Here is a 27,423-nt window from a genome sequence, read left to right on the forward strand (position 1 = left end):
TCCCCCGCAATCCCCGTGGGATGGGCTGCAAGTTACAAACTTTGACCTGTGTTTATATATAGTTATGGTTACTCGGAAGTGTACAGACATTTCCAGGGGGATTTTTTTAGTTTAGGGGGAGAGTTGGGGGGGTTATGTGGGAGGATATTTTTATGGAGGAAGAGAATTTCAATGAAGGGGCGCAGTATTTTCTAGCATTATTTAAAAAGACAATGAAAAAATAAATACGAAAAGTTTTTTCTCTGAAAGTAAGGAGCAGCATTAAAACTTGAAACGAACAAAAATTATTACGCATATGAGGGGTTTACCTTCTCATAATACCTCACTCTTTACGCTAAAGTATTTTTAGTAATGTCAACTATTTATTCTACGGCCTTTGTGATTCAGAGGACATTCTTAAGGAATTGGGACAAAATTTAAGCTTTAGTGTAAAGAGCGAGGCATCGACGAGGGGTGAAAAACATGCGAATATAGAAGTTCGTTACGTAAGTTACGTATTTTTTTACTAATGAAAACATTCGTAAAAAATTAAAAGTTCTAGTTGCCTTTTTAAGTAATCGAAAAATTGGAGGGCGACTAGGCCTCCTCCCTCGCTCCTTTTTTCTTAAAATCTTCCGATTAAAACTATGAGAAAGTCATTTAGCCAAAAAAAAATTAATACGCAAATTTGTTTTGATTATTTATGTGCGGAGAGCCAAAATCAAAACATGCATTGATTCAAGAACGTCCAGAAATTAAATAAAAAAACAAGTTTTTTTAAATGACAGTAAGAAGCAACATTAAAACTTAAAACGAACAGAAATTACTCCGTATATGAAAGGGGCTTTTGCTCCTCAACGCCCCGCTCTTTACGCTAAGGTTTTTTTCTTTTTTAAAAAGTAGAGTTGAGAGAAAGAGTCAAACTTTAGCGTAAAAAGCGGGGTGTTGAGGAGGGAACAGTCCCTTTTATATACGGAGTAATTTCTGTTCGTTTTAACTTTTAATGTTGCTCCTTACTTTCATTTAAAAAACTTGTTTTTTTTTATTTAACTCAGGTTAGAAAGATCATGGTTCTTCTTGTTCTATATTCATTACCACGAATTTCTGATAAAAATGTGGCTAAAATATGTTGCATATTCTCAGATTAAAGTGAATCATAGACTTAGGGTTGAATCATGTAAACCCTACCTTTGTTCTGTTTACCGGCTCAAAGGCAAAGACATTTCTTTGATTATTCGTGTTCCAGCCGATAACGATTTTTCACATTTATGGAATTTTCGTCCAGCGGCTGACTTACCAGGTCAAAGACGAAGACATTTCTTTGATTATCTATTTCCCAGCCGATAAAGATTTTCTACGTTTATTGAATGTCCGTACAGTGGTTGACTTACCAGGTCAAAGACGAAGACATTTCTTTGATTATCTATTTCCCATTTGATTATCTATTATCTATTTCCCTATTAAAGATTTTCTACGTTTATTGAATGTCCGTACAGTGGTTGACTTACCAGGTCAAAGACGAAGATATTTCTTTGATTATCTATTTCCCATTTGATTATCTATTATCTATTTCCCTATTAAAGATTTTCTACGTTTATTGAATGTCCGTACAGTGGTTGACTTACCAGGTCAAAGACGAAGATATTTCTTTGATTATCTATTTCCCATTTGATTATCTATTATCTATTTCCCTATTAAAGATTTTCTACGTTTATTGAATGTCCGTACAGTGGTTGACTTACCAGGTCAAAGACGAAGATATTTCTTTGATTATCTATTTCCCATTTGATTATCTATTATCTATTTCCCTATTAAAGATTTTCTACGTTTATTGAATGTCCGTACAGTGGTTGACTTACCAGGTCAAAGACGAAGATATTTCTTTGATTATCTATTTCCCATTTGATTATCTATTATCTATTTCCCTATTAAAGATTTTCTACGTTTATTGAATGTCCGTACAGTGGTTGACTTACCAGGTCAAAGACGAAGATATTTCTTTGATTATCTATTTCCCATTTGATTATCTATTATCTATTTCCCTATTAAAGATTTTCTACGTTTATTGAATGTCCGTACAGTGGTTGACTTACCAGGTCAAAGACGAAGATATTTCTTTGATTATCTATTTCCCATTTGATTATCTATTATCTATTTCCCTATTAAAGATTTTCTACGTTTATTGAATGTCCGTACAGTGGTTGACTTACCAGGTCAAAGACGAAGATATTTCTTTGATTATCTATTTCCCATTTGATTATCTATTATCTATTTCCCTATTAAAGATTTTCTACGTTTATTGAATGTCCGTACAGTGGTTGACTTACCAGGTCAAAGACGAAGATATTTCTTTGATTATCTATTTCCCATTTGATTATCTATTATCTATTTCCCTATTAAAGATTTTCTACGTTTATTGAATGTCCGTACAGTGGTTGACTTACCAGGTCAAAGACGAAGATATTTCTTTGATTATCTATTTCCCATTTGATTATCTATTATCTATTTCCCTATTAAAGATTTTCTACGTTTATTGAATGTCCGTACAGTGGTTGACTTACCAGGTCAAAGACGAAGATATTTCTTTGATTATCTATTTCCCATTTGATTATCTATTATCTATTTCCCTATTAAAGATTTTCTACGTTTATTGAATGTCCGTACAGTGGTTGACTTACCAGGTCAAAGACGAAGATATTTCTTTGATTATCTATTTCCCATTTGATTATCTATTATCTATTTCCCTATTAAAGATTTTCTACGTTTATTGAATGTCCGTACAGTGGTTGACTTACCAGGTCAAAGACGAAGATATTTCTTTGATTATCTATTTCCCATTTGATTATCTATTATCTATTTCCCTATTAAAGATTTTCTACGTTTATTGAATGTCCGTACAGTGGTTGACTTACCAGGTCAAAGACGAAGATATTTCTTTGATTATCTATTTCCCATTTGATTATCTATTATCTATTTCCCTATTAAAGATTTTCTACGTTTATTGAATGTCCGTACAGTGGTTGACTTACCAGGTCAAAGACGAAGATATTTCTTTGATTATCTATTCCCCATTTGATTATCTATTATCTATTTCCCTATTAAAGATTTTCTACGTTTATTGAATGTCCGTACAGTGGTTGACTTACCAGGTCAAAGACGAAGATATTTCTTTGATTATCTATTCCCCATTTGATTATCTATTATCTATTTCCCTATTAAAGATTTTCTACGTTTATTGAATGTCCGTACAGTGGTTGACTTACCAGGTCAAAGACGAAGATATTTCTTTGATTATCTAATCCCCATTTGATTATCTATTATCTATTTCCCTATTAAAGATTTTCTACGTTTATTGAATGCCCGTACAGTGGTTGACTTACCAGGTCAAAGACGAAGATATTTCTTTGATTATCTATTTCCCATTTGATTATCTATTATCTATTTCCCTATTAAAGATTTTCTACGTTTATTGAATGTCCGTACAGTGGTTGACTTACCAGGTCAAAGACGAAGATATTTCTTTGATTATCTAATCCCCATTTGATTATCTATTATCTATTTCCCTATTAAAGATTTTCTACGTTTATTGAATGCCCGTACAGTGGTTGACTTACCAGGTCAAAGACGAAGATATTTCTTTGATTATCTAATCCCCATTTGATTATCTATTATCTATTTCCCTATTAAAGATTTTCTACGTTTATTGAATGCCCGTACAGTGGTTGACTTACCAGGTCAAAGACGAAGATATTTCTTTGATTATCTAATCCCCATTTGATTATCTATTATCTATTTCCCTATTAAAGATTTTCTACGTTTATTGAATGTCCGTACAGTGGTTGACTTACCAGGTCAAAGACGAAGATATTTCTTTGATTATCTAATCCCCATTTGATTATCTATTATCTATTTCCCTATTAAAGATTTTCTACGTTTATTGAATGTCCGTACAGTGGTTGACTTACCAGGTCAAAGACGAAGATATTTCTTTGATTATCTAATCCCCATTTGATTATCTATTATCTATTTCCCTATTAAAGATTTTCTACGTTTATTGAATGCCCGTACAGTGGTTGACTTACCAGGTCAAAGACGAAGATATTTCTTTGATTATCTATTTCCCATTTGATTATCTATTATCTATTTCCCTATTAAAGATTTTCTACGTTTATTGAATGTCCGTACAGTGGTTGACTTACCAGGTCAAAGACGAAGATATTTCTTTGATTATCTAATCCCCATTTGATTATCTATTATCTATTTCCCTATTAAAGATTTTCTACGTTTATTGAATGCCCGTACAGTGGTTGACTTACCAGGTCAAAGACGAAGATATTTCTTTGATTATCTAATCCCCATTTGATTATCTATTATCTATTTCCCTATTAAAGATTTTCTACGTTTATTGAATGCCCGTACAGTGGTTGACTTACCAGGTCAAAGACGAAGATATTTCTTTGATTATCTAATCCCCATTTGATTATCTATTATCTATTTCCCTATTAAAGATTTTCTACGTTTATTGAATGTCCGTACAGTGGTTGACTTACCAGGTCAAAGACGAAGATATTTCTTTGATTATCTATTCCCCATTTGATTATCTATTATCTATTTCCCTATTAAAGATTTTCTACGTTTATTGAATGCCCGTACAGTGGTTGACTTACCAGGTCAAAGATGAAGATATTTCTTTGATTATCTATTTCCCATTTGATTATCTATTATCTATTTCCCTATTAAAGATTTTCTACGTTTATTGAATGTCCGTACAGTGGTTGACTTACCAGGTCAAAGACGAAGATATTTCTTTGATTATCTATTTCCCATTTGATTATCTATTATCTATTTCCCTATTAAAGATTTTCTACGTTTATTGAATGTCCGTACAGTGGTTGACTTACCAGGTCAAAGACGAAGATATTTCTTTGATTATCTATTCCCCATTTGATTATCTATTATCTATTTCCCTATTAAAGATTTTCTACGTTTATTGAATGTCCGTACAGTGGTTGACTTACCAGGTCAAAGACGAAGATATTTCTTTGATTATCTAATCCCCATTTGATTATCTATTATCTATTTCCCTATTAAAGATTTTCTACGTTTATTGAATGCCCGTACAGTGGTTGACTTACCAGGTCAAAGACGAAGATATTTCTTTGATTATCTATTTCCCATTTGATTATCTATTATCTATTTCCCTATTAAAGATTTTCTACGTTTATTGAATGTCCGTACAGTGGTTGACTTACCAGGTCAAAGACGAAGACATTTCTTTGATTATCCATGTTCCATTCGATAACGATTTTCCACGTTTATGGAATTTCCGTACATCGATTGACTTACGCTCGTAAAGACGAATCAAGGCATTTGCTTCTAAGAGCAAATGCTCTACAGGCTGCCAGGTCAAATTTGAGCCTCTTAAAGATACAATTAAAATACTGACTGCTACTTCCTACCACTTTTAACTTAGATCTAGACCTGATGGATGGGGCCTCACCTCTAAAGAGGTTGTACCCGGTTTGGATCCCTAAAAGACAAAGCATGGAAATTAGCTCTTACCGTCCATCAACTTTTGTTAAAATCTGACGATTTGTTCATGTAGGTGCTCTGATTACAATAATTTAGCCCCCTGTATAATTTCCCGCATATATGTTATTGATTGCGGAAAAGACAGAAATAGTATAATAGCTGTCACTAGTTTTGCTTCCCACAAAGTTTGATTGAGATCCGATGACCCGTTCTGGGAGATGTCGCGATGAAAAAATATAGGTACCTTCTCTCCCAATAGAAACTGTAGTGGGCATGAAACCTAAAAAATCCAACTAGGACACTTTGTGACAATATGTCTTAATGACAATAATTTATGAACAGGAAACCTCCCCCCCCCCCAAAAAAAAGAGGGATATGGCTTGAACCTTAAAGGTATACTAAGATACTATCTTTTACTTTAAATCAGTTTTGACTGGTATCCGACAACCTTTTCTAGTAGATGTCACGATGACAAAAATTTAGTGACTTCACTTCCTTGCTCCAAAGAGATCGGATAGGTGTAGGGACATCCAAAGGCATGATTTTGACGATTATCATTACGTCCCACCATGTTAGATTGTCACCCTTCCATTCTTCAGGCTTGGATCAGTTTCTGATACAAAACAGCTTAACTATGATACTAGCTCCTACTTCCCACCAAATTCGGTCAAAAGTTGACAATCCTCTTCAGGTAGGTGTACTACTGACAAGAACTTAGGAACCCTTCATTCTTCCCTTTGTAGAGGTTTTCCCCAACCATTAAGTTTTGCTTCCCATCAAGTTTGGTTGACGTCAGATAGCCCCTTCTGATAGAAGCACAAACAACAAATGCATTTAGATCTTTTCCGGTATACCTTTGGACCCAAGCTTTGTATTCGTATCCCGTTTCATAGACCCTGAGAATTAACTTTCAGAGCAAGGATATTTTTGATTTATTTCAAGTTTACGATATTCAGACTAGGGAAAAATTATTTTTATTTTTTTCTGGAACACTACTGGAAATGCTAAGGATTTCAAAGTAAGTTTTCTCTTCCTTTTCATGATCCCCGTTCTTGAAAACAGTTACAGCTACTGACAAATGGTCATAGTAACAAAAAAAAAAAAAAAAAGTAGCGTTGGGCCCTGAGAATTAACTTTCGGAGCTAGGAAAATTTTGTTTTATTTCAAGTTTATGCTATTCAGGAGACTAGAAGAAAAGCGAAAGTAGTGTTGGTCAGCAACAAAATGCATGACCGTTAATCACATTTGATTTTTTAAACCTGGCCTGATATATTTAATGTTCTTCGTCACCCCACTTTTCTAATTGAATAATATTTCGCAACTTTAATGTTTTGCGACAATCCAGCAATGTAAATAGATTAAATGCAAGTTTATTCCTAACCACGGCCAAGAAACTAGTCACAGACTCTAACATCAGATGGATGAATATTTCTAACATTTTTGCCAAGATATTCCATGTTGGGAGATACCCTTCCAAGAGCTGATTCCCATGATGAAATCTGGATGGAAATGTCCGTATGGGTGCGAATAGAAAAGTCAAACATTGATTTACACGAACCAATCACACGTTCTGATTGATCACATACGAGCCAATGATGATATATATATATATATATATATATATATATATATATATATATATATATATATATATATATATATATATATATATATACATATATATATATATATATATATATATATATCCTATTTATTTATTTATTTTGATTTATTTCTTACTATTTTTGCCAAGAAAACTACAGTAAAAATTTTAGAATTCTAGTCAAGGCTTTATTTTGCTTTAGTTCGAACTTAAAGTGGTATTAATTAATAGCCTTCAGAAGGCACTAAGTTCAGTAACTCGAAAGCCCCAGAAGCAACTTTAGTTTTAAGGTATCTGAAGCCATCTCAGTCTTTGTTTGCTTTAACTAGCACAAGTTTATACGGAGTGGAGCAGAAAAAAAAGGGGTCTCTTTTGACTTTTCTAACGAGATTACTGAAAATTTTTGTCGAAAGTTCAGACAACACATACCCTGTACCAAGCCTAGAAGAAATTGAAGCACTTGACACTTCTCAAATATAAAAAAAAACTCAAATAATTCATAAAATATACTATTATCGTGTTGGTATTTTATTTATTAGAATTTTAAAATTTGTTTTTAGACTTTAAAATTCAAATCTCAGAAATTAATGTTGAATTTTTGCCTAACCCTTGATTTCTATGTACGATGATAAGAATAATAGGTCACACTAGACGATTTATTTGCGTTCGATTTTGAAAAAAAGCACGTAAATTCAGCTTTTTAAAATAGCGTATGGCAAGGCATATATCTTGTCATGTTAGGGTAAGGGACTGGGATACATAAAACATGTCAGTAATGGTGACATTTAAAAATAGCTGCAAGTGAGAAATCGAATGGTATATTCCATTTTTTCTTTTATGCCTTGCATACAGGATACATGCAAGGCATATATCTTGTCATGTTAGGGTAAGGGACCGGGATACATAAAACTTGTCAGTAATGGTGACATTTAAAAATAGTTGCAAGTGAGAACTCGAATGGTATATTCCATTTTTTCTTTTTGACTTCTGTTCTAACTTAGAAACAAATCGAAAACTCAAAAGTACCACTGCTAGAATCAACCTACCCTGGGCTAGTCTAGATGGTTAGCTGTTATGCCCAATGAAGGCTTTTTTTGTACAGAATCCAGGCTATACTGCACAAAACGAAACAAACTGCCCTAAATTATTCAAATTAGGCCTAGTCGTCTGAATTGGGCTACTAATCTTACCTTCAACTCTAACTTCTTCTGAGACTTTATTCATTGCTTCCATTACAAATTTGATATAATTTAATATAGTATCAATAAACGTAGTGTTTCTAACTTTGCCAATTAATTTACTGGAATTAACTTTTAAAACTAGTCTGCCAGGATCTTGAAATTTAAATATGTAGTATGTATAATAAATGTAGTGCTTCTAATTTTGCCAATTAATTTATTTAATTTTTACTTATTAAACTTGAATTAAGTTAATAATCAAACAGTTCGTGGTAACGAACTGTAGTAAGGAGCGACCCGGCTCAATAGTAAACAAAACTCTAAAAAACGGAATTTTGATGCTGAAATATACATCAAAAGAATCGGATTTTCATGCTGATTTTATATATATAACTTTCATCAAATTTAGTCTTTGTCATCAAAAGCTAGGGGCCTGAGAAAATTTGTCTTATTTTGGAAAATAGGGGGAAACACCCTCTAAAAGTCATAGAATCTTAACGAAAATCACACCATCGCATTCAGCGTATCAGAGAACCCTATAGTAAAAATTTCAAGCTCCAATCTAAAAAAAAAGTGGAATTTTGTATTTTTTGCCCGAGGACAGATCATGGGTGCGTGTTTTTTTTTTTTTTTTTTTTTTTTTTTTTTTTTTTTTTTTTCTAGGGGTCATTATATCGACCAAGTGGTCCTAGAATGTCGCAAGAGGGCTCATTCTAACGGAAATGAAAGGTTCTAGTGCCCTTTTTAAGTGACCAAAAAAATGGGAGGGCACCTAAGCCCCCTCCCACGCTCATTTTTTCCAAAAGTCAACGGATAAAAATTTTGAGATAGCCATTTTGTTCCGCATAGATGAAAACCGTAATAACTATGTCTTTGGGGATGACCTACTCCCCCACAGTCACCCCACAGGGGGAGGGGCTGCAAGTTACAAACAGTGACCAGTGTTTACATACAGTAATGGTTACTGGGAAGTGTACAGACGTTTTCAGGGGGATTTTTTTTTTTTTTTGGTGGTGGGTTTGAGGGGAGGGGGCTATGTGAGAGGATCTTTCCTTGGAGGAATATGTCATGGGGGAAGAGAAATTCAATGAAGGGTCGAAATCAATATTAAAGCTTCATACGAGTTATCTTATTTAAGGTACTTAAAACGGACAGAAATTATCGCAAATAAGAGTGGAACTGACACCCTTCAAACTAGTGGGGTTCGTGCTTTACCAAACACGAGATGCATTTTTTTTTTGAAAAGGACTTATGTATTAAACAGTTCGTGGTAACGAACTGTAGTAAGGAGCGACCCGGCTCAATAGTAATCGAAACTCTAAAAAATGGAATTCTGATACCAATAGTTACATCAAAAGAATCGTATTTTAATGCTGATTTTAAATATATAAGTTTCATCAAGATCAGTTATACCCATCAGTTATACCCTGAGAAAATTTGCCTCATTTTTGAAAATAGGGAGAAACACCCCCTAAAAGTCAATCATTCAGCGTATCAGAGAACTTTATTGTAGAAGTTCAAACTCCTATCTATAAAAATGTGGAATTTCGCATTTTTTGCCAGAAGTCAGATCACGGATGCGTGTTTATTTGTTTGTTTTTGTTTTTTTTCCCATGGGTGATCGTATCGACTGAGCGGTCCTAGAATGTCGCAAGAGGGCTTATTCTAACGGAAATTAAAAGTTCTAGCGTCCTTTTTAAGTGAGCAAAAAAATTGGAGGGCACCTAGGTCCCCTCCCACGCTCATTTTTTCCAAAAAGTCACCGGATCCAAATTTTGAGATAGCCATTTTATTCACTATAGTCAAAAAACCTAATAACTATGTCTTTAGGGATGACTTACTTCCCCGCAATCCCAGTGGGAGGGCCTGCAAGTTACAAACTTTGACTTGTGTTTACATATAGTAATGGTTAGTGGGAAGTGTAGAGGCGTTTTCAGGGCAATTTTTTTGGTTTAGGGGGAGAGTTGAGGGTGGGGGTGGGTTACGTGGGAGGATATTTCCAAGGAGAAACTTCTCATGGGGGAAGAGAATTTCAATGAAGGGGGCGCAGGATTTCCTTGCATTATTTGAAAAAGCAATGAAAAAATAAATATGAAAAGTTTTTCTACTGAAAGTAAGGAGCAGCATTAAAACTTAAAACGAACAAAAATTATTACGCATATGAGGGGTTTACCTCCTCGTTATACCTCACTCTTTATGCTAACGTATTTTTAGTAATTTCAACTATTTATTCTACGGCCTTCGTGATTCAGAGGTCATTCTTAAGGAATTGGGACAAAATCTAAGCTTTAATGTAAAGAGCGAGGTATCGACGAGGGTTGAACCCCCTCATATACGCAATAAAAACATACTAATATAGAAGGTCGTTAAGTAAGTTATTTCGTAAATTACGTATATTTTTTACCAATGAAAACGTTTGTAAAAAATTAAAAATTCTAGTTTCTTTTTTAAGTATTTAAAAACTTGGAGGGCAACTAGGCCTCCTCCCTCGCTCCTTTTTTCTCAAAATCTTCCAATTAATTTTAATTAATGAATATGTAAATTTCGTTTTAATTATTTCTGTGCGGATAACCAAGATCAAAACATGCATTAATTCAAAAACGCCCAGAAATTAAATAAAAAAAAAAGTTTTTTTAAATGAAAGTAAGGAGCAACATTAAAACTTAAAACGAACAGAAATTACTCCGTATATGAAAGGGGCTTTTCCTCCTCAACCTGCCGCTCTTTACGCTAATGTTTCTTACTGTTTTAAAAATAGAGTTAAGAGAATGAGTCAAACTTTAGCGAAAAGAGCGGGGCGTTGAGGAGGAAAAGCCCCTTTCATATAGGGAGTAATTTCTGTTCGTTTTAAGTTTTAATGTTGCTCCTTACTTTTATTTTTAAAAAAAACTTGTTTTTTTTATTTAATTTTGATTATAACTCCAATTATTTTGGATGTTTTCTCATTGTATACACTCTTTTTTAATGCATAGAGAATTGGAGGCTGGATAAAGCTTTCAAAAATATAAATTGGTAATATTAGAAGCAATAATGTATTGCTCCAAATTTTACCAGTTAAGTTGCCAAGATTAAGTTTTAAAGGAATGCCACTATCTTAGAGTCTGAAACGCTTTCAAAAACTTTATTAGCAGTTTGTTTTAACTTGTTATAACCTAAAAAAAAAACATGGTTTTAAGTAGGAATGGTTACCTGTCTTTATTTCTGTGCGGGTCTCTATTTTTTTTTAACTTCTTTTTTAGAATAGTTTTTTTTTTAGTTTTTATGGCACTTGGTATTAACCAAGTGACATATAGCAATCGCAAATTCTGTCGGTCTGTCTGTCGGTCCCTGTTTTGCTACTTTAGGCACTTCCAGGTAAGCTAGGACGATGAAATTTGGCAGGCGTATCAGGGACCAGACCAGATTAAATTCGAAATAGTCGTTTGCCCGATTTGACCATCTGGGAGTGGGGGTGGGGGGCCCGTTAATTCGGAAGAATAGAAAAAATGATGTATTTTTAACATACGAACGGTTAATCAGATCTTAATGAAATTTGATGTTTGGAGGGATATAGTGTCTCAGAGCTGTTATTTTAAATCCCGACCGGATCTGGTGACATTGGGGGGGAGTTGGGAGGGGGAAACCTAAAATATTGGAAAACACTTAGAGTGGAGGGATCGGGATGAAACTTGGTGGGAAAAATAAGCACAAGTCCTAGATACATGATTGACATGACCGGAACGGATCTGCTCTCTTTGGGGTGGTTGGGGGGGGGTCATTCTAAAAAATTAGAAAAATGAGGTATTTTTAACTTACGAACGGGTGATCGGATCTCAATGAAATTTGATATTTAGAAGGATATCGTGTCTCAAAGCTCTAATTTTACATCCCGACCGAATCTGGTGACATTGGGGGGAGTTTGGGGAGGGAGAACCTAAAATCATGGAAAACGCTTAGATTGGAGGGATCGGGATGAAATTTGGTGGGAAAAATAAGCAGAAGTCTTAGATACGTGATTTACAAAATTAGAATGGATCCGGTCTTTTGGGGGGGGGGGGGGTAATTCTGAAAAATTAGAAAAAAATGACATATTTTTAACTTTCGAAGGAGTGATTGAATCTTCATGAAACTTCATATTTAGAAGGACCTCGTAACTCAGATCTCTTATTTTAAATCTCAACCGGATCCAGTGCCATTGGGGGGGCAGTTTGGGGGGGGGAATCGTAGAAAATACTTAAAGCGGAGAGATCAGGATGAAACTGGATGGGAAGAATAAAAACCTGTCAAAGATACGTGACTGAGATAACCGGACCGGACATGCTCTCTTTGGTGGAGTTTGGGGGGGGGGGGTAATTTGGAAAAATGAGGTATTCATAACTTACGAAAGGGTGACCAGATCTTAATGAAATTTGATATTTAGAAGGATCTTGTGCTTTAAAGCTCTAATTTTAACTTCCGACCAGATCCTGTGACATTGGGGGGAGTTGGAGGGGGAAACCGGAATTCTTGGAAAACATGAAAATTGGGGTATTTTTATCTTACGAATAGGTGGTCGGATCTTAATGAAATTTATATTTAGAAGGAATTCATGTCTCAGAGCTCTTATTTCAAATCCCGACCAGATCTTTTGAAATTGGGGGGAATTGGAGGGGGAAATTTTGGAAAACACTTAGAGTGGAGGAATCAGGATGAAGCTTGGTGGATAGAATAAGCAAATGTCCTTGATACGTGATTGACTTAACCGTACCGGATTCGCTCTCTTTGGGGGAGTTGGGGGGAGGGGCTCAGTGATTTGGCGAGTCTGGTGCTTCTAGACTTGCTAGGGCGATGAAAATTGGTAGGCGTGTCAGGGAGCTGCACAAATTGACTTGATAAAGTCGTTTTCCCAGATTCGACCATCTGGGGGGCTAAAGGGAGAGGAAAAATTAGAAAACATTAGGTATTTATAACTTACGAGTGGGTGATCGGATCTTAATGAATTTTGATATTTAGAAGGACATCGTGACTCAGAGCTCTTATTTTAAATCCTGACCGGCATTAAGCCTCTGATATTCCTTTTAAATCAATCTATTGATTCTTAGAATTTTGTTAGAGCCCATACCGTATGAGCTCTTGGCTCTTAGCTCTTCTTGCCTCGTCACAAGTGCCATATGAGCTCTTAGCTCTTGTTCTGCTTAGGAAGTAAGGTTTTGGCTTGTTATCTATATTTCGGATAAAATTCCGGAACAAACTTTAATTGTAATTTTATTGAGTTATATCTTGTTTTAAGTATTTGTTTTTTTAAATAAATGTCTAAAAATAAGTGTAAAAAACCAATACAGCCACGTATCTTTTATATAAAAATATTTTTTTTGCAATAATACAACCGCATTTTACTTCAAATATTTATTGTCCTTGATAAGCTCCCTTTGGTTCCTTAAAGTTAAAATCTAAAATTTTCTTGATCTGCCGTATAATATTCCTCAGAAATTCAGCTGGATCACTTAAGCTGGTAATTTTTACCTTTAGCCGTAAAAGAGATATTGCAGATACACCCTTTTGACCACCTGGATGCATGTACCGTCTTTTCATTTAGTTAAGTATTCCCTTCGATATTCACTGAAAGTTTCTATCTTGGCAATACCTTTAGCCCTTCCTGAACTATTGTACATACGCCTTTTTGGCAGCCTGGATGCCATTAGTATCTTTTGATACATTCTGTCATTATTCCCTTGAAGTTATAACTTAATACCTTTAGTCATTCTTGAGACACTGCAGATTTGCGTTTTTGACAACCTTGATGCATGTAGTGTCTTGATTTAGTTCAACATGCCCTGAAAATTTCAACTTAATACACTGCCATTCCTGCAATATTTAAGATCCACCCTTGTGACAACGTTGAAGTACATACCATCTTTTGATTTAATCCAACATCCCTAACAACATGCCCTGAAAGTTTTGACGTATTACCCTTACTTAACTGAAAGTTTTAGTTAATACGTCAAGTTTTGACGTATTAAGGGTTTGTCTGCAATATCCTTAGATATTGCAGACAAACCCTTTTGAAAATCTAAATGCACATAGTTTCTTTTGACACCATGCCCTGAAAGTTTCACATTAAAACCCTGTCTTTTCGGACACATATGACCAAACATGCCTCCCTTTCCAGTTAAAAAAATGTACTACTTGCAAAATATATAGCGCGGGCCCCAGTGGCTCTAGGAGCCGTTTCATCCTGTGAGCCATAGTTACTGGACCTTTAAAGTGTTTTGACCGAAATGGCTGTAGCAAATTTTTGATCGGCTGTCCCTGGGAGTTGAGGTGTGGTAACTAAAAAGAACGTTGGGGGGAAGGCTGGTTGCCCTCTAATAACTGTCGACTCTTAAAAAGGGCACTACAAATTTTAATTTCTAATCGAAATTGCCCTTCGAAGTTTCTACAACCACTCCTATCCTTCAAAGTGGCTTGGAGAAAAAAAAAAATACATTGAGCCTTATAGGCAACGCTATTATGTTGTATATGATTAGTACAAAGTGGTGTGCCGCAAGGATATGTACTGCATCCCCTGTTATTTCTTGAATATATTAATGATCTTAATGGATGTATCAAACAGCTATCAACACTAGGGTACAATGGGGCCAAGGTACGGGCAATACTTCCAAGTTTCGCTGATGATACTCAGTTAACAATGGCTGAGAAAACAGAAGCTGCTTTGAAAAAAAGTGATAATGAAAAGTGGAAGATGGATGCGAGTTAACAAACTGCTTGTTAATAATAAGAAAATAATGTTCATGTTATATGGGAGAAGCGCAAATTGTGTAGTATAATTGTGTAAGTATAAAACGAACAAATGTTGTGAAATATCTCGGTGTCATAGCTAATGAGTGTTTCAAAGAGTTCTCTGAAAATTGAAGAATTTTTTTCCCCCAAAAAGGTTATTAGAATGTTGTATTTTTTCTCTCTTATTCATCCATGTTTATTATATTGTGTAATAGTTTGGTCGTTGACTTTCACTAGCCATGTATACCTCCTCAGTTTGTTTCGTAATAATGCTTCAAGAGTTCCGCCCTATGATTTGTCATGAAGTTCGGTATGATCTTGGTATGTTCAAAAAAAATCCTACCGTTTTTTGGTTTGGCTACACTTTATGTAAATTTGTTTATATATAAATTCTTTTCTAATTTGTTACCTCTATGGTTTTCGAACTAAGAAAAGGAGACATAATTATGAGGCTAGAAATGTTGAATTGGTTGGGACACTTGTTCCTATTACTACCAGATCTAAGTTTTCCATATAGGCCCTGAAGTCTGGAACAAATTTTCAGCAGAAGTAAAAGGTAAGAAGACTCTTGAGGAATTCCGTGCTTCTTTGCGATGTGTTTGTTTTAACCAATATTCTAGAGAAGGACTCATTAATTGATTTTGGAGTGAATTTATGCTTGTGCGTTGTAAAAAGAGATTTTGTTTCATATGTTTTTTGATTGGGTGAGTGTCAGTATGTGTCGGGGATTGGGAGAAGTTGTAGATTATGAATGCGGGATTAATTCGAGTTCCCTGTGAACATATTAATTTTAGTATGGTTGATTAATTGTTTGATGGGGATATGGAAGGGGGAGGATTAAGAATTTTTTTGTAAGGAAGTGTAATAATAGTTGTTTTGTGTTTTTTTTTTTGGGGGGGGGGTATCCCAAACATGCTAATTTACGCCGGCACTTATAGTTAATTTTGTGTTTTTGTGACCCATTTGTGAATTTAAAAAAATTAAAAGCGAAAAAGCATTTGGCGGAAAATTGTTGCGTTTTTAGGTACTTGGGTAAAGTTGTTCTCTTCATTTGGTAATACTTCATTCGGCAATGATAAATGCAATAGTGTCAGTTTTAAAAGTATCCATGTCTAACCCACTCCCCCTGTTCCTCTTTTCATCCTGTGACCTCTCCCCCGAAGAATTCTAAACTCATAATAGTTATTCACTCATTCCTTTGGGGATCAAGGAACTTCTATGATGATAAAGTGGAAAATTCCTGGTTTTTAGAATTTATCGCTCTGTCAACGCTAAGGATTTTTTCCATAGGCATGGACTACATATATTGCCTCATTAATCAAAATAAAAGATTCAACACGGGTGTTTAAGATTTAGTCTAAATTACTTTCCTAATTGATTTTTTAATTGGAAATATCTGTCTTAAATAGAAGCCTAGATTTATTGACATACTTTGGTACATAGCGTTTTAAAAAGTGAATCAATCTTGAAGCCGGTTTGAAAGCCTTTATCTAAGGCACTGGCGGATCCAGTTGGGGGCACAGGGGGGCGCGCGCCCGTCCCTAACGTAGTGGTGGATTTTGAACTATTAAATATCATATTAATTACAAAATATGATATTTTTTTGTTAAGGATGAACAGGTTTTTATTTATTTTTTTTGTGGCGGGGTGGTTTTTATTACTTACTACTTTTTGTGTCAATATTTTTAGACTATTTTAATTTCAACAGATTTAGTAGAACTTTAACCCTTAACAGATTTTAGATCAAATCTACGACCATTTCTACTACCTAATTACGACGGACAATTGTTGAGGTTCCCTTTGTTTTTCGCAAGTTTATCGGAGCTACCTATTATGTATCCCCGCTAAAAAAAAATCCTGGATCCGCCTCTGATCTAAGGTGTAATATATATTTAATGATTCAAATAAAAAAAATTGACGGCTGTAGGCACGAACATACAGGCGGAGGGGAGGGGACTGTATACCTCCTGCACTGCTTTTTCTGAAATCGTGCATCGATTTTTTCCTAGCAAAATGGTATAAAGAGTACGGTACTAGATCCTTAAAGTCTAAACTGGCGGTGCTGATCTATGTTTCGAGGCCCTTCAGCCACGAAGGGCAACGAGGGGTTGAGGGCCAGCTATCCTGTGCTTTTGCACACGTTTCCTGTCCACCTTCCCCAAATATTCCCAGGTGCCCATTTAGTGCTGGGATGACTGTGGCTGAGCTTACATAGTCACGCCACTAACCCCTGTCCGAAACCAAATAACCAGCTACACAAGGAATCGAACCCCCGTTCCTTGGACAAAGGATTCCAAACGAAGCGCGTCAACCGCTCGGCTAGGACGGCTAAAATTTTCTTAGTAAAATTAAGAATGTTATCTGTTGTCGCTTACGCGAAGCTTTGGCTGAGATCAGGCTTGTGCGCAAGGAATAAAGGCCCCTAACTCCTCCCCCTCCTCGAAATTTTTCCGTTTTCCGGTTTTTTCCACACTTTTCTCTATTGTCCATATAATGTATGTGTTTTTTTCTTTCTTTTTTTTTGAAGTTTGATCTTCTAAAATAAATGGCTGTTTGCGTGCTTGGCCGAGAGAAATGCGTCGGGTTCTGTGAAGGGAAAAATATAGTTAAAATGCCGAAATGCCGAACACTTACTAATAAATAGTACGCATTATGTTGTCCCTAATCAAGTTCTTTGAGGATAATTTTTTGAGGATTTTCTGCTTGAGGGATTTTTATTGAGGAGGGAGGTGTCCAGGAAGTGAACTGTAGGTTGTAATTTTCTCTCATTATAGCCCTAGAAAGAGGGATTGAACCACACTTTTCGTACAGCCTACTGTTTGAAATACGGTCAGTCAACCGGGAACCCAGAACAATCCGTAGGCAGGAAAGCCAAATCTCTCTATTAGCTAAAAATTTTTAATGCTTGTGGCAATGACATTCATAAAACTTGGAAGGTAATACCTTCCTACTAATAACATGAGGCGGGAAATTTGTTATATTCAAGATAGCAATTCAAGATATTTTTTCCCTGTAATTTTTATTTTTGTTTTCAATGTTGAAAGTGCAAATGAAAATATTTATAATATAATTCGTTATTAGTAAAGCGCAAATGACGCTTTACATTAGAAGTTATAGTTAGGGGAGGGGGAAGGGGGCAGTTGCCAAACTCCTATTTGTTGTGACTTTTGTTCGTTTTAAGTTTCATTTCAATATTCACTTTAGGTATTACTCGTTTTAAGATTTATTTAATTCATTTATATTAGTACATTTTGTATGTTTGTTTCTTGTGATTGTTGACTTAGTTTATGTTTTTTTTGGTTTTCATTTTTTTTTATACTATTTTTGGTCGTTCTGAGTTTGAATTGTTATAGAAATTTATTTCTGTTGGTGGTATTATTCTGATTGTTTATTTAATTTCTGTTCGTTTTGATTTTAATTTATTCTTTAATAGTAATCTCTGGTTGTTTTGGAATTTGAATTATTATAGGAATTTATTTCTGCTTGTCTTAAAATTAATATGGCTCTTTACTTTTCTTTGAAAAACCTCTTTTTCGGAAATTTTCTGCCTAATTAATTTCTCTTCGTTTTTGATTTTCAAAGTTTCAAGTAAAGGGCAAATTGCGTACTTTACAATCCTCACCCGGGGTTGGGGTGGGGGTTATTGCATCCCGAAGGCATATTTACTAGACGTTTTGACCGTTTTGAACAGAATTGCGTTTTCAAAATTTTGACCAGTGATGAGGGAAAGGAACATCTAAAAATAGCCATAGGGGGCTGGTTACCCTCCGATTGCTCTCCAAAATCTCCTGAAATTTTAAACTTAAGTTCCTAAGCCGTTCCTTAGATATTGATGATTTGTCCTTCTGACAATCAGCACACGCACACTTTCATTGTTTTCGACATCTCTCTCCAAAGTCGTGGGGGGGTATGTCATCACTATAAACAAAGCTATTTAAGCTTTTGACTATTTTGAACAATTGTCTATTTCAAAAAGTGGATCAAATATTTCATTTTGGGCGGGGGGCATCTAAGAAGATATGGGAGAGGGCTAGTGGCCATCCAACCACTTTTAAACATCCCTCCTAACATGTCCTGAAAGTCTCAACCTCAATACCCTTAGCCGTTCTTAAAATATTGCAGATCCTCTTTTTTGATATACTGGATGAATATAGCGCCTTTTGATTTAGTATAACATACCCCTTAGCATTCTCCAAAATTTCATGTTAATGCCCTTAGCCTTTTCGAAAACATCCAGAATTAAATATTTACCTTATTTTGTTTTGTGTACTTTTTGTCTTTCTTCGAAAAATATCCTTGCTGGATATGCATAGTCGAAAATGCCTTTTTCTGTATTTTCGTTCAAAAATTAAAAAAAGTAAAATCCCCCTCCCTCTGTTTTCGTGTATTGACACCCCTCTCTGTTTTAGGATTTTTAGCCTATTCAATTTTATTTACTTACATTTTTTTTGCATATTTATGAGCTAACAAGAAAAAACTTATGACTGAAGTATGTTTGTCATCGTTTCATTTTATTTTATTTTTTTGCTGACATATTTAATTTTTGTATCAATGGTTTCCTTCATATCAGCTGGTGTTGTACATTGCCAGGTTAGGCCCAAATGTGTTCCTTTGCATTTTTAGCCTATTAAATTTGATTACTTATTCCTTTTACATGCTCGAAAAATTGTTAGCTTTCTTACAAGAAAAAGATACATATTTATGAGGACAGTATTATTCAGCGGTTTACTGGTATCAGCTTTTAGCTAAGGCCATTTAGCTCATCATTTTAAATTGACGTAAATTGACTTATTACATGATATTGAGGGACGGGTAATTAAATCGAGTGTTTTTCCGAAGTATTTTTATGTAATTTTTATGATGCTTACAAGAGGCTTTTTTTAAGTCTGAAGCCCCAAGGCCAATAAGTGTTTATCATTATAGAGATAGTATACCGTCAGTAGGTTTCAAGGGGAATAATTTTATGTGTATTTTTGTAAGTATACCCTGTTGTTATTGTTTTCTTCTATATTTTCAGTCTCTTATACTTCACTTCAGATTACTTTTACACACATTGAGTATTCTTCTAAAATGACAATACATATTTATGAGCAGATAACATTATTTTATGATTAAAGTCTTTGTACTTTCATTTTCATTTCAGAACATATTTGAAGAGATGAAAGCAACAATATCTAAGTATGAAGAGGAGTTGAAAACTGCCTGTCTTCAAAGGTTTGTTTTCTTTCTCGTATTGAGATAGGTTGGGGTCATACTGGAATTTACATTGTTTGTCATCGAACTTGAGTTTTGTGTTCTGATTTAAGCTGGGTTGTGACAGAAGTTAATTTTCGCTTTGACAACCAGATTTCATGTCAACTAATGAAAAAATCGTTTTCATGTGAACGAGTATTCGCTCCGCGTCTGTTTCGGAGTTCGATTTTCTCTTGGGCAAAAGTTGGCTCAAATTAAATTAAAGTTTCATGCTTGAAAGATGAAATATAACGAACAATACTGAAAGAATGTACGTATGATATCCTTTTCTTATTAGATATTAGGAAGAGCCTTTATTATAGAATTACATAAAAAAAAACTAGTTTTTTTAACTGAAAGTAAGGAGCGACATTAAAACTTAAAACGAACAGAAATTACTCCGTATATGAAATGGGTTGTCCCCTCCGCAATCCCTCGCTCTTTACGCTAAAGCTTTTAATTGTATTAAAAAGCAGAATTGTGGCAAAGAGTCAAGCTTGAATTCACGTGTGGATGTTGCTTGGTCGTGGTCGCTTGACAGAATATGCCGCCATCTCCCAAAGCATGTTCTTGTACTCACATTCACTCCCCTTGTTTTGAAAAGGCTTTAACTAATCCCTATTTTTGACTATTAAGAATATTTGCGGCCCAAGTAGTATTACAAACTAATACACATAACCATTTTCGTTTCTTTTTTTAATTGCTGGTCTATATTTTTTCTTATCATGCCTAAACAATGAGGAGGTAGGAGCCTCTCCCAGCCACCAAGACTGGGCCTGAGCAAATAATTTCTTAGACCACATTGCTTTTCCATTTACGAAAAATTAAGAAAGAAAGAACGGATTTTAATTTCAACAAAGCAATGAATGTCAATAAAAACAAAACTACACTTTAATTAAAAAAAAACAGTGTGTAAAAAAAAAAAAAAATTAAAAACCACTTCAAAAAACTTAAAGTGGGCCTGAGCGCCCACTTTCCAGGAAACTGATAAACAGTGAATAACATTTTATAGTGTTTTTCACACACACACACACACACACACACACACACACACACACACACACACACACACACACACACACACACACACACACACACACACACACACACACACACACACACACACACACACACACACACACACACACACACACACACACACACACACACACACACACACACACACACACACACACACACACACACACACACACACACACACACACACACACACACACACACACACACACACACACACACACACACACACACACACACACACACACACACACACACACACACACACACACACACACACACACACACACACACACACACACACACACACACACACACACACACACACACACACACACACACACACACACACACACACACACACACACACACACACACACACACACACACACACACACACACACTCACACACTCACACACTCACACACTCACACACTCACACACTCACACACTCACACACTCACACACTCACACACTCACACACTCACACACTCACACACTCACACACTCACACACTCACACACTCACACACTCACACACTCACACACTCACACACTCACACACTCACACACTCACACACTCACACACTCACACACTCACACACTCACACACTCACACACTCACACACTCACACACTCACACACTCACACACACACACACTCACACACACACACACACACACACACACACGCGCGCACACACGCACGCACACGCACACTCACACACACACACACAGTTGTTGGAACTGTGTGTATTTATTATTTATAATATTAGCCAAATCGAGGGAAGTGGGCTCGAAAACCTCTGGGACAACCTTACTCTAAAGAGTTTATGTTTTTTCCGATAATACAGGGGAAGAATGGGGGTAGAGGGGTTAGTTTGTTTTAATGGAGGGATGATATGTTGTCTTGCTCTTTTAATCGTCTTGCTGTTTTCCAAGAACAAGAATTCTATTAAAATTATTCATTAATGGTCGTGATGGGTAATCTTGATTTCTCCATAAATATTGTAAAACTGCTTATATTCCTATTGATAAGTTCTTGGTGGTGTTTAGTTCTGATAATTAAATTAGAAAAACAAAACAAAGAAATTTTATTTTCAAAAGAAAATAAAGAGTAATGCTAAAACTTAAAACAAATAGAAATGTTTCGTGTCTTAGGGGCTCTTCCCTCCTTAACCCCTGCTATTTTTATGATTAGGTTTAAGTAATTTCCCCCTATGTTTTAGAAATGTGTGCTCAAACACAAGTGCAATTGGAATGGGATATCCGACTCTTTCATTTTCAGGATATGGCTCTTAAAAACTCTTCGTCATTCTGATTATGCGTTTTCCACAGTTAAAATGAAGCAAAAAAATAAATAAAAATTTAAAAAATGCATTAAACTTCTTTTCATGAGCCTTTCTACATGAGTGTTTGGAAATCAAGAGGTGCTCGACAGTGTTCGTATGCACATTTTCACCCCGGTTGTATTTTAAAGTTTTGTTATTGGTTTATTTCCAAGAAAATTTGGTGTCCAATCCGTGTTTGTAGAATCGGGTGGTGCACAATTAATTTCGCTGCTTTAAACTTAAAGTCTTTCATAAACCTTAAGACACTTAAGGTCTAATACTTAAGGTCGTATACAGGATTCTATGTTGAGGGGAGGAGTTTCAAAAATAAATTAAAAAAAATCAAAAAATTGATTACATCGTTTTTCTACTTTTTACGAGTCAAATAAAAATCTCGGATTGAAGGGGAGAGGGTGGATAAAACCTGCGAATACCCTCACCTTCCCCCACTGCGTACGGCCTTCATCATACTACCAAAGTACATATGAAAAAAATTACACTTAAAGTTTGCTGAGCAAGAAGTTCGAGAAAACAGGTCAAGAACGAAGTTTGAGAAACCGATTTGAACTATCAGGTGTTATTGTCCTACGTGTGCAGTGAGGCATTTTATTAGTGATTAATCAGATGTTAAGGTTTTGCTAAGTTTGGAGTTATGTTGAAAATTTGAGGATTTGTGTTTAACATTTGGACCTTTGTTTTACAAAAGGTTGTGAGCTGTTGAATACATATGTTAATGATTGGATGGTTTTTTCTCATCGGGTCTCGATCCGATTAGGCGTGAATAAATAAGTCTATGAAGAATTATTGGTTTGATTTGATGTGTGAAGTTTCGTTAGATATTAGATGAGATGTTTATAACTGAAAATTTGCGTTACAAAGTGTTCATTACATATATTCTTATGGATAATACTTACACCCTACTTGTGGTTTTTCATTAGATTTTCAAAGTTTTAAAAAGGTTACTTGGTTATTTGAATTAAAAAAAAATGGCCTATTAGTGTTCTATTCAAATTTTTTTTAAGGAAGTAGTTAAATAAAATACTCGGAATTACCCATTAGCTAGATTTGTTGCGCTCATAACTGGCTTCAGTAAAGCACTATATAACTTTAGAGTAAAGAGTGAGGGGTTGAGGAGGGAGGAGATTTGCTCATATACGGGATAATTTCTGTTCCATTTTAGGTATTATTGTAACTCTTTACTTTTAATTAAAGAAACTGATCTTTTTATTTGATTTCTTCTCGTTTTTAGCACCATATACCCTAAATATGAGTATGGCGCTGCCTTCTGAAATCCCTCTCTTTACATCAAAGTTCCACCTCGGCAGAATAGAGCTTTAAATAAAGGGGCCAATTAGTGTATTTGATTTTCGGAATAAAGTATAAATTTCCGTAATAAAATATCGTCTCCGTAATTAGAAGAGCACTTTCGTCCCCTCGGAACTCATGCTGCAGGCTTTATCATATAATCATCCATATATATATATATATATATATATATATATATATATATATATATATATATATATATATATATATATATATATATATATATATATATATATATATATATATATATATATATATATATATATATATATAGAGAGAGAGAGAGAGAGAGAGTATATTTAGCTTTGGCTACTATTAGCACGAGTCGCTCCTTACCTGCAGTTCTTTACTACGAGCTGTTTGGTAATAACTCATAATACCAGAAAGATTGTTTCCATAAGATTAGGTCTTTTCGAGTCCTAGTCAATGAAAGCTTTCTTACCTTAGACCTTAGATCCTCCTGTGCCGCCAGAGGCACCCAGGGCATCCACGAAGAGCCGGCAGTCATCCCGCATGAGCGCCGCTGCCCAAACATCTTCCCACTTGGGCTGGATCGTCGTGTGGATGTTCGACAAATCTCGTTGGTAGGTGCGACGCAGCGTGTTCTTGGGTCGACCTCTCCTGCGAGTTCCCTGGGGTTGCCACCCTAGGATCTGCCTAGGGATCCTGTCTTCTTTCATACGGATCACGTGCCCAAGGTATCGCCATCTACGTTGCCGGATGACGTCTGTGACCCTGGGCTGGCCTGAGATAGAGCGGGCTATCTGGTTTGTGACGTGATCCCTCCAGTCGATGTTCAGGATCCTCCGAAGGCAGTTGTTTTCGAAGGCTAGGATCCGTCTTTCTTGTTGCTGATTTAACTTTCAGCACTCACTGCTGTATAGAAGTGCAGAAAGGACGTTGCTGTTAAATAGCCTCAATTTCAGCTTCAGGGAATACTTTTTCGATCGCCATACTGGCTTTAGTCGGTTAAAAGATCCACTGGCTTGCCCAATCCTCTGTTGCACTTCTCGCTCACTTGATCCTGAATTCTCCACAGTATTGCCGAGGTACCTGAACTCCATGACCTGCTCGATGGTTGAATCTCATGTCCGCATTTCATGTCCAGAGGGGAATCGGTTGTTGCCATACTCTTTGTCTTCTCCGTGTTGATCTTGAGTCCAAGTCGGCTAGCATTTTCACGGATAGTATTAAGAAGATCCTTGAGTTTGGCCTTGTTCCTCTCCATCAAGGCAATATCGTCAGCAAAATCCAGGTCGGCTAGCTTTTTGGCTTCTCCAATTTGGATGCCAAATCCTGTACAATCACGAAGTACGTAATCAATAACGAGGACAAATAGTAACGGAGAAAAGACATAACCCTGTTTTACGCCGGACATGATACGGAAATATCTGGTGTTCTCATCTTGGGTCCGAACACAGCATTCTGTGTTTTCATACAATGCAACAATTAGGGACACTATTTTTTCGGGGATTCCATAGTACCGCAGGATTTTCCAAAGCGAGTCTCGGTCGATGGAGTCGAACGCTTTTTCGAAGTCCACGAAAATCAGGTACATTTTTTGTCTCCATTCATTGGACTCCTCGATCATCATTCGTAGCACATAGATGAGGTCAGTGCAGGAACGGGACGGCCGGAAGCCATGCTGTTCGTCACGCAAGTGACTATCGAGGGCTGTCTGAATGCGCCGGAGAATAATCTGTGCGAAGAGTTTACCCGGAGTCGAAATGAGACTAATGCCCCTCCAGTTGTCACATTTTGTCGCGTCACCTTTCTTAAAAAGTTTGATGAGCGTACTTTTTGTCCAATCATCAGGTACTTTCTCAGACTTCCAAATGCTAGCAAAGAGTGTCAGCCACACAGTCATACAGACGCTAAGTGATGCTTTTATCATCTCAGCTGATATCCTGTCTGTACCTGCAGCTCTACCATTTTTCAGCTTGCAGGCTGCTTGACTGATTTCTACATCAGACGGTTCTTCGGTGCTGATTTGGAGGTTCAAACAGGGGGTTACGGGGATGTCAGGCGGATCCAGAGGGCGGGGTCTGTTCAGAACCTTTTCGAAATGCAAGGCCCATACTTCGGCGATTTCCGATGGGTCTGTGACAGTTTTGCCACTCGCATCCTTGACTGGTCCGTTCACGTTTCGGCTTTTCCCCACGATTTCGTTAGTAATCTTGTAAACGGCTCTGGAGGCACCTCGTTTTGCCGCTTCCTCCGCCATGGCAGCTATTTCCTCCAGAAGGTTGCGCTTGTCCCCCTTGCACTTCTTTTGACTAGTTTATCCAGATCTCTGTACAGTTGATTCTTTTGGACTGTGTCGTTGTATTCGCCACCATTAAGAAGCTGCTGTTTTAGGTTGCGTCGGTCACCAATCAGGTTCCATGTCCTCTCGGATAGCCATTGGTCTTTTGGCCTCTTGACATACCCAACCGTAGCAGCAGCCATTTGGCTGTAAACCTCCTTGATGGTGTTCCAGGTTGACTCCAGACTGGCGTCAGTGTCATCATCTAGGGCGAGGGCTTCGAACTTGTTAGAGAGTGTAAGGGCGAACACATTTCGTATTGCCGGAGTGGAAAGCTTTGCGGAGTCGAAGGCGGGGTTTGCTTTGGGACTGGTCTTCGGTGCAGCCTTTAACTTCAATGATATCCTTGCTATCATTAGGGGTGATCGGATGCCACGTCAGCTCCTCTGAAGGCTCTCACATCTTGTAGACTAGACTTCCATTTTCTATTTATCAGAAGGTGGTCGATTTGGTTGTGCGTTCTCTCGTCTGGGGAGTTCCAGGAATATTTGTGGATTGTTTTGTGTGCAAACATAGTACCCCCAATTATTAGGTCATTTGTCAGTGCAAAGTCCACTAGTAGCGTTCCGTTCTCGTTTATTTCGCCGAGTCCTTCGCTTCCCAGGACCTCAGGGCAGTAAGACTTATCATTCTCCACTTTGGCGTTGAAGTCACCGGCGAAGCAGATTAAGTCATGACTAGGAATGTCTTTTGCCACAGCTTGAAGGGTGTTGTAAAAGCTGTCCTTCGTCACGTCGTCTGCGTCGTTAGTTGGTGCATAGCACGCTACTAGGGTTAGTTTTGCATTGTTACCAGCGAATCGGGCTGTGATGATCCTTTTGTTAATGGGGGTCCATTTCGTCAGCGCTTTTGAGGCTGGTTTGGAGAGCATTATGGCTACACCCGCTTCTTTATTTTTCTCGAGACCACTGTGCAGGATAGTATACCCCATATCCAGGTTCTGTCTTCCTGCTCCAGTCCAACGGACCTCAGAGAGGGCTAGAATATCCAAGCCATAATTATCCATTTCTTTCATAACCTGTTCAGTTTTTGATAGTTGGGCCATGGTTCTTACATTCCAGAAACCGAGTTTAATAGGGCAATTGGATTTCAAGAAGCGTGTCCGGGGGCGGTCCAAGGTCGTCGTCGTAGGGGTGTCCGGCGATGGTCCATGGTCGGTATCA

At 36.6% G+C, this 27,423-nt stretch overlaps 1 protein-coding gene across 1 annotated transcript in view; it reads left to right on the plus strand.

Moving 5' to 3' along the window:
• Positions 1-27,423, plus strand: part of LOC136025253 (kinesin-like protein KIF11-B) — a 208,655-nt gene that overhangs the window by 102,101 nt on the left and 79,131 nt on the right. Inside the window, 1 exon segment of the mRNA XM_065701097.1 lies at positions 20,174-20,244. Coding sequence (XP_065557169.1) covers positions 20,174-20,244 — 71 coding nt within the window.

This window comes from Artemia franciscana, chromosome 3, assembly GCF_032884065.1.
Source record: "Artemia franciscana chromosome 3, ASM3288406v1, whole genome shotgun sequence".
NCBI lineage: Eukaryota > Metazoa > Arthropoda > Branchiopoda > Anostraca > Artemiidae > Artemia > Artemia franciscana.